Source organism: Dasypus novemcinctus, chromosome 13, assembly GCF_030445035.2.
Source record: "Dasypus novemcinctus isolate mDasNov1 chromosome 13, mDasNov1.1.hap2, whole genome shotgun sequence".
Classification (NCBI taxonomy): Eukaryota; Metazoa; Chordata; class Mammalia; order Cingulata; family Dasypodidae; genus Dasypus; species Dasypus novemcinctus.
In genome coordinates, this window is record NC_080685.1 from 97,506,005 (window position 1) to 97,514,765 (window position 8,761).

The window sequence follows — 8,761 nt, forward strand, 5'->3', positions numbered from 1 at the left end:
CTTAATGCTCTTAAAAAAATCATAGCCATTGAGTTGTTCATATTATTAAGCCTTTACAAGTTCCATTTCAATTTCTATTGTAATTTTTGCCCATATTTTGCTTTCTTCCACACCACTCTCCTATACCCCAGTCACTCAGCATTCTAGCAGCCTGTATTGAGCTGTAATCTCCCTTATATCTGGAGTCCAACTCTCTCTACATAACCAAGCCTGTCATAGCAGGGAAAGCCATATGCACAAAACAATGAGGTAGATATTAAAATTAGTTTATTTTTCTACTTAACTTTTAATAAATGAGAAGAAACACAGTAGTCTGTCTCATATAGAACATTTATAATACATAACAATCCATAAAGCCTCATGGTGAGGTAGGAACAGCTTTGGAAAATAACACACAGTCATTGAACATACAAAAAGTTAGGTAAAATATTGCAGCACTAAAGACATTTTATCTGCATCTGCACATAATGAGATGATAACTGCATTTAACTGTGCCACATCTGGCCCAAAGAACAGGCAACAGCAGACACAAGAACACAATATGAAAGTTTCATAAAGAATCACAGCATAACTGATACACTTCATTGTGCTGTTTCAAGGCAGAACCATAACATGGCAATTTGTGTCTTTTTATATATAACCACATATTAATTGTATGTTACATTCCCTTCTGCATCTTTTGGCCAAAGACACGGGACCATAAAATTTTTGGTTTGAAAGTTTAAATTGAATAACATACAAAAGGCTCTTGTGCCAGTGAAAATGACTGCTATACATTCCAGAGCTTGTTAGTAAAACAAATAGCATTGCCACATAATATTGGTAGTTACATCAAAATGGTGCTATTACAATTCCCATGTCAGATATGGTCAAACACTATGCTTGACAGTTTCAATTAAAACAATAACAACAACAAACAAAAAAACCCTCCACCTTCCCAAAGAGTTTTAACACTGTTTAATGACTTAACTGAAAATCAATATTAAAATAAATATTTTATATTGTAGAATTACTCTCCATATTTTTGTGTGTGTGAACATCTTAAGACAGCAGGTAAATGACATTTATATCATTCAAATGATATCTGCTCCTAAACAGTAAAAATCTTCAACTCCATACCAGTTAACCTACCAAATACTTCCCATTAGGTTCCATAGCTCTTTTATTCTCAAAACTTTCAAAAATTCAAATTAACTGAGGATGTTAACAAGATACAAACAAATTAATAAAGTGTTCTTCTACTGACAGTGATTTTCTAAGGTGCACTTGATAGAAATTTTTCCTATTCAAATTACATACGTTAGGCATTTAACACACTGCTTTCTAAAATGTTAAAATACATTACAGCAAAGTTTTTGAGGAATTTTTGTGGTTTTTTTCAGATTCTGGTCCAGACTGTTTTTTGTTTTTTGTTTTTTAACAATGCAGATACCTTTCAAAAAATACTAATAAAATAATCATATAAGCTAAAAGGTGACAATGGAGAATTAAATCTCTCTCATCACTAAGGCTGCATTTGGCTTGGAAACTTTTCTGGGTTGGTTTTAATTCAGGCACATGCAGCACCTCTTTCTGATTAAACTGAGAGATAGTAGACAAGTTTCTAAACACATATTCTAAATACACTGATCTTGCTCAAATATGAAAGAGCCAGTAGGAGAGATGCAGCTCCTATTACTGATGCAGTGTTATAAAACAGCATATTTAAATATTGGGTTTAAGTCTCCTAATAACTCAGGGTATTTCCCTCGTTTTCTTTCAGGAAGGAATAAGCTATGTGGGAAAGACATTTAAATCCCACAATATTTAAATTACAAAAGCATGTTTTTTTAAGGTAACACTAATATAGCTAAAAATGGGTTAGAAAGTGCATCATAAAGAAATAAATAATTCCGTTAAAACTCAAAAGGTGAGTCAGTGCCCACTGATTTTGTTATTACGGCAAAGTCCTTTGAAAAAAAGAATCGTATGGTATCATTTTGTTACATACAAGCTACTTAAAAAGAATTACAGAGAAAAAAAGGCTGTTACCTTCAAAGCACTTTTGAAAATAAACAGCCTTTGTCCCATATTTATTAGCATTTTAAAAATCCTCATTCAGATCATGTCTTATACTTAGGTGTTATACCATCTCTCATCTTTAAGAAATAGACCCTAAATAGAGCATTTGTAAAGAAAATTCCATTTGAATGTAATATATTTTGCTAGTTATCCTATTTTATCACTACTGAAATGTTTATGTAATATAAACTGTTTTGAGATTTTAATAAAATATTCTGTAGTTTAAAGTGTTAAATCAGGAATGTACATGATACAGTACAATTCATAGCTTTTTCTCTCTTGTTCACCACATGAGATTGCCCAGTTTTATGTTTAAAAAAAAAAAAAAAGGAAAAAAACCCAAAAAGCCAAAAACTCATTTTTGCAAAATTTAAAGTAACTATCACTTTAGGAATTGAATTACATAACACCAGATAAAGAGTATTAAAAGAACAAGATGTATTGTAAATTGGCAGGTTATGGTTTGGCCCATTATAGTAAATGTGAACTTACAAACTATGTTTCTAAAATGACTTCATTCTCATTGGAAAAAACCAGCTGTTTTAAATAGGCCCATTGCCAGCAATAGGCTTAGAATAGGATGATCTACCACAAAGATCATCCCTTTAAAAAGTAACTGTCAAATTCCAATGCTTTCATTTTAAGATCCATCAGACAATGAATGATTTTCAAATCCCAAAAGGTAGCCATCCCAAAAGTAGTCAGCTATAAAAGTTACTGAAGTAGTCAGGACACCTCATTTCTAGAAAAATAGAGCTATACATGATAACTGATATTAATATTCATCCTTTTGAGGACAAAAATCTAGTTTCTTCACAAGGCAAAACACTTGCTCTATCAAGGAAAACATAACTTAAATACCCTAAAATAATATTCATGTATGGACTTGAAGTCCATAACAATGAAATAGTCAAGAACAATTTCCTGTGTAGACGATGTAGCATCTTTGCAAAAATAAACCACTATTGGAAGATCTGAGCAATGCCAAGACAAGATGACTTACAGAATCTAGCCTTAATCATTAATCTTGCTTTCTAAGAATTTAATATCCGAATTGCATCAACAGCCAGATTTCTTTTTTCTCCCAACCCAGTGGCTCTTAGCAAAGCACAAGCATTGCTGGTTATGCTTAACAGTTCTATTTAAATCATTCAGATTGGTCACCATGAAATGACTTTTAACAGCTTTTTCTGTAACACCCACAATTTAAAAGATTACATTTTAACAGCTTGCTTTTTAACATGTAATTATCTGAGTAAATTTAACAACCTTAAAATATTTACTGTATATATTTTGTGAGTAAATTTTCAGCTCATTGTTTCTAATGCCAATCTTCCAAAGTAATGCTGGTGAACATGTTTTACACAAAATTTGGTAAAAGAAAACATGAATTGAAATTCTCAAATTTAGAAAAGGCTTCTGAATGTTAACAGATAACAGTCTAAATAATAGTTTGGTAAACTTTCTTCCCTGCTCTTACATATGCCCTATTATATGTGTAAACTATAGTTGATATTTGCTGATTATCTCACTGTTTATTAGATTAATACTCAGCAATATAGAACACAGGATAGTAACTAATCTTTAGTATTTTAAGTATTCCACATGAAGGAAAGAAAAGAACTCCTACTAATATCCATGAGTTACTCTTAAAAATATGCTTCCATTATGCTATGTAATGATCTCAAAGGGCAAATAAATATTACCTTAAATGTCAAAGGAAACAAATTTGCTGATGATTTAAAGTTTTAACAAATATAGTTCTAAGAAACAAAAGCACAACAGTGGGGGGAGGGGGGAAGAAAAGCAGAGCAATTCCATTAACAATTTTAATTTATTTATCCCCCTTAATTTTTACCATGGGAAAACTGAAATCAAATGTCATTATGTTATATAAGGTTTATACTTACTTTAAACAAAAATGTAACATAGTGTTAAAACTGGCTTTCCAAAATCGTTACAGCATAGTTGCACTCTGTACTAATAGTCACAAAGTTGTAATATAGAACTCTGTTAAGCAGTCCCATTATGTTCTTATAAAAATAGAATTAAACTGTGTGACCAGAACAAGGACTTCAATTACACTACTTGGCAAACTTAGAATTTCAGTGGAGTCTTTTTCCTCTTGCAGTTTAAAGCAAAAGTCAAATTTTACCTCTTTCCAAGACTTACAAAGATGATTCTGGTTGTTTGTTTGGCATTTTTTTAATCTCTATCACAACAGCAGGGAGGCTTTCAACTTTAGTCCTCCTGGATTTCTTCTCTAGATTGTCTCTAAGCTCTAAACAAGAAATGCTAAGTGTTGAAGCCTTTTCTGCATCCTTTCCAGATTGGGCTTGTGGCCGAGTCCCACAACACTGCTTCAAAGCACACTGAGTTCTGCAGGCAAGCTCACATGGGACTACACTTGATTCAGAGCCTACGCTAGCAAATTCAGGCTGAATGGTGGTAGCGTGAATTCCGTGATTATGAAAGACGTCTTTAATGATTTTTGCCACTTGCATGTATGATGTTGGGTCTTCACATTTTATGTGAGCAGTGGCAATGATCCTGCTTCCAGCAAGTTGCCAAACATGCAATTCATGAACTTCCTCAACTCCTTCAACATTTCGAAGTTCTTTTATCAAATTTCTGATATCAATTTGTTTAGGAACAGTTTGTAGAAGGATAAGAGCAGATTCCTTAAGTAATGGATACGTTGTGTAAAGAAGTATACAAACCATTACAATACAAAGAGTTGGATCTAAATACAGCACCCAGCAAGGACCAGCCTCATAAACTGGTGCATGAGTACTATTAATTATTTCTACAAAAGTTTTGCAGGGGTCAGGGATACATGGGTTCACACAGAACTGCCCTTGAGGACAACTTTTCCAAGAAAAGTAAAAGACCAAGGCATTTACTACTACAATTACTGAACCCAGAGCATCTCCAAAGACGTGCAGGAAAACTCCACGCATGTTAAGTTGGCCAGCCTTCTCATCTTTCAAATCCAAAAGGTCAGGTTCTTTGATAAGATTCCCATTCACTTGTACTTCCACTGCATCATTCCTGGATTTTTCTGGATCTACAAAGAAATATAAATTTTGTATCAAATTTATAACAAACATTTTTATTTATAGAAAAAACTTTAAGTATTTCTATGGAACTTCCTCCTTGTTTGATTTCACTTAAGTAGAGAAGGAGGTGCTGACTTTTTCATTAAGCACAATTTTTAAAAGCTCTTTGGGCAATTTAATATAAATCAACATTCTGAAAGCAAGCCAGGACATAATGGCCAGGACTTAATGAAGATATTGTTTCCCCACTCTCTTAACCATTCCACCCCCCGCCCTTGCATCCTCCCTTTAAAAAGGTCTACTTTTTTCCTATGGGGGTGGGGTCCTGAACTTACTGGGCTTGACTTTATGGCATATACAAAAAGAATACATAAAACTGAATGTTATTACCCAAAATTAAATGCAGCTATGGACCAGCCTTATTGGTACAAAATGCCTGATTTGACACTGGACTCTAGCTGTAGTCACAAGTACAATCATTTGCAAATAAAATTTTAACTTTTATACTTTTTTCATGAACACAGAAAATACAGCCTCTTTGTGGGGAGGGGTTTACAACTGGACAAATCAACTATCCGAATCTATCAACAATCACAGGCTACTCCAGGAAAGAACGGAACTAGATTGCATTCACTACCTTCCCATCTAGTTCTTAAACTCAGTGTACTGATCATAAAGAATGATACACACCAGAGAAGTTTAAATATTTGGATCAATCTGCTCCGTGGGGTTTATGTATTACACCTTTTCATTGTCCAACTTGTACTGCCTTAACATGATACCCTGCACCTTGCAAAATAAGAAATTTGTCTATGTAGTATGAAACTAGGTAAAGAAATATAAATGGCGGAAAAACTGGTTAAGCACATGGTTATTGGTCATCGCACTGACTGCTTTTTCTATCTTCTTTCATCATGTCTGAACTTTCCAAATTTCCTTCAAGGGCACTTACTTTTTAGGATGAAAAGCTTCTGTTCAAAATAAGATGAATAAATTACTATCACTTTTATTTTAGGACGATTATGAAAGTGTCTAAGTGAAACAAATGTCAAACATGCCCAGACAGGTGTGCAGCCGATGATTTGCAAGATCAGGGGTCAATTAACTGAAACATGCATTGCAGTTCATTAAAGAAACCTTCAGCTAGGCTCGTGGAGTTTGGGAGCGCATTGAACACCAGATAAGCTTTGAATGCAATATATCATGAAACTTGGCTCACGGGCATAAGCACCTACTTTGCAGCGCCAGAGTTCCAGCACCCAACTAGGGTCCTATGGGGGATCGATTTTCTCCGTTGCCCAGGGAGGGGCCAGGAAATTTAATTACGAATCATTTCTGTTCCCGTGGAAACGAAAAGAAGCCAATCTGGGGAAAGGCCAGCCTGGAAAGGGCCCCCAGGCCCACCCTCGGCCCCGCAGCGGCCCCAGCGCGGTGACAGCGGCGGGTCCTGGGCGGCAGGTGCGGGTCCCGGGCGGCGCGGGCGGGCGGCGCGGCCTCGCTCGGGCGCCAGGGGGCGTGCGGACCGCTCGCCCGGGGCCAGCCCGGGGTCCCGGCTCCCAGCCCCAACCACCTGCGGCGGCGGCCCCCCCTCACCTGCCCGGTCGGCCTTCACGCCGTTGGAGTTGCTGCTGTTGGACACGAGGGTGTTGGTCTCCTCCTGGTCGGGCCCGGCCTCGCTGGGCGTCCCGTCGGCGTCGCTGCCCCGCGCGCGGAGGCTCTTGCCGCGCAGCGCCTTGGCGCCGCCGTGGCCGTGGCCCCCGTGCGCGTGGCCGTGGCCGGCGTCCCTGCCGAAGCCGCTGTGGTGGTGGAAGAGGCAGAGCCCCAGCACGTTGACCAGCAGCCCCACCACGCCGACGCCGAGCACCACGAGCGGCTGCTGCATCTCGTGCGGCTCGATGAAGCGCTCGACGGCCTCCAGCAGGATGGCGAAGCAGAGGCCCGTCAGGAAGATGGCGTTCACCAGGGCCCCCATCACCTCGGCCCGGATCCAGCCGAACGTGTTCTTCTGGGTGGCGTGGGTCCGCCGGGCGAAGCGCTCGGCCACCAGCGCCACCACCAGCGCCAGCACGTCCGACAGCATGTGGAAGGAGTCGGACAGCATCGCCAGGGACGCCGTCACCCGGCTCACCACCACCTCCAGCACCATGAACATGAAGGTCAGCACCAGCATGCACAGCAGCCGGCCGCGGTTCCGATCCCAGCACCCCATGGCTGCGGCCGAGGGGCGCGCCGCGCTGGGCCGGGCGACCCCGGGGGCGACGGCGGCGAGGCGCGGAGGGCCGGCGACCCCGCGGCCGGGAGCCGCCGAGGGGCTCCCGCGGCCGGGCGGGGGCGAGCCGCCGAGCCCCGAGCCCGCGGGCGTCCTCGGCGGGCCGGCGGCGCGCAGGGCTCAGGCGTCGGTCCTGGGAGCCGGCGCCGAGGCCCGACCCGGCGCCAGCAGTCCCCGCACCCACAGCGGGGCGGCCGAGGCGGCGGCGGCGCGGGCGGCGGGGAGCCGCGGCTCCCGCAGCGGGGGGACGAGGCGCCGCGGCAGGCGGGCGGCGGCGGGCGGCGAGCAGCTCCGCGCCCGGAGGGCTGCGGGCATCTGCGTCCTCCCCGCGCCGCTCTTCTCGACTGGGACTCCGCCGGACAGAAGAGCCCACGGCTGAGGAGCCTCTTCAGAGGCGGCGGCCCCGGCAGCTGCACTCGGCTCGGTCTCCGGCGCCTTCTTCTCCCCCCGCCTTTGCAGACGGTTTACAAAAAAACTTTGCTTTGCACTCGGAACCCCCGTTTTCACACGGACCCGAGCGTGACAAGGCCCCGACGCCCCGCCCCCCGGGCCCGGCACGCTGTCCCATTGGCCAGGACCCCCTCACGACAGCCGCCTCGCCCCGCCCACCCGCGCTCGCCATTGGGTGGTGGCACGGCGGGGTGGGAGGGGGCGGGGCCACGGCTTCAACTGATGGGGGCGGGGTCTTTCCCTTCAGGAGCCGGGCGTGGGCCGGGGGCCCCGCCGGGTGCAGCGGCGGGCGTCTGGGGGAGGGTGGGGGCCGCGGGCCGCGTGCAGCGAGCGTGGGATGGGGGCGGGGCGGGGGCCTCTCGCGCACTGCGGGGTCCCAGCTCCCGCCGCCCGGGTCCCCGCATCCCTTCGCTCACCTGCGGGGACCCGGCAGCAAGCAGACTTTGATCCTGGGAGCCGAGTCCACGTGGGGGCGGGCGCTGTGTGACAGTCGGCGGCCAGGGAGGGGCCGACAGGGGGAGCCCTGCGCGTGGGACCCTCGGGGGCTCGGTGCTGTCAGAATAACCTGAGCGCAGGCCGCCGGCCCGCAGAGTCACCAGCGAGCGCTGCACGAAACTTGGGACTCTGCCGGCAGTCTGGCTAAGGAGTTAGTCCTTCCGGGCTGTCTTGACAGTGGGTGTGAACTGAACCTACAGATGTTTCTGTAAAGCAAATCACCACTATCTCCCCCCCTACCGCACCCCTCCAACCACCGCCGTCCGCTGGAGACCTTGTGTAAAGTCAGATGTTTCTGTCACTGATTATCTAAGGACAACTTGTGCAGACCTCGAAGAGGAGAAACCTGGGTTCCGGTTCTTGCTCTATCCCTGAGAAAGACAAATCCGAATGTGCAGACTTAGCGTTTTATTCGGGACACCCAAGT

At 44.2% G+C, this 8,761-nt stretch overlaps 1 protein-coding gene across 1 annotated transcript; it reads right to left on the minus strand.

Moving 5' to 3' along the window:
• Positions 1-250: 250 nt before the first annotated feature.
• SLC30A1 (solute carrier family 30 member 1) lies at positions 251-7,471 on the minus strand. Its single transcript, XM_004450540.5, has 2 exons — positions 6,714-7,471; positions 251-5,128 (listed from the first exon to the last, which is right to left on the minus strand). The coding sequence occupies exons 1-2, from the start codon at positions 7,327-7,329 to the stop codon at positions 4,230-4,232; spliced, it is 1,515 nt and encodes a 504-aa protein (XP_004450597.3). The 5' UTR covers positions 7,330-7,471; the 3' UTR covers positions 251-4,229.
• Positions 7,472-8,761: the final 1,290 nt, after the last annotated feature.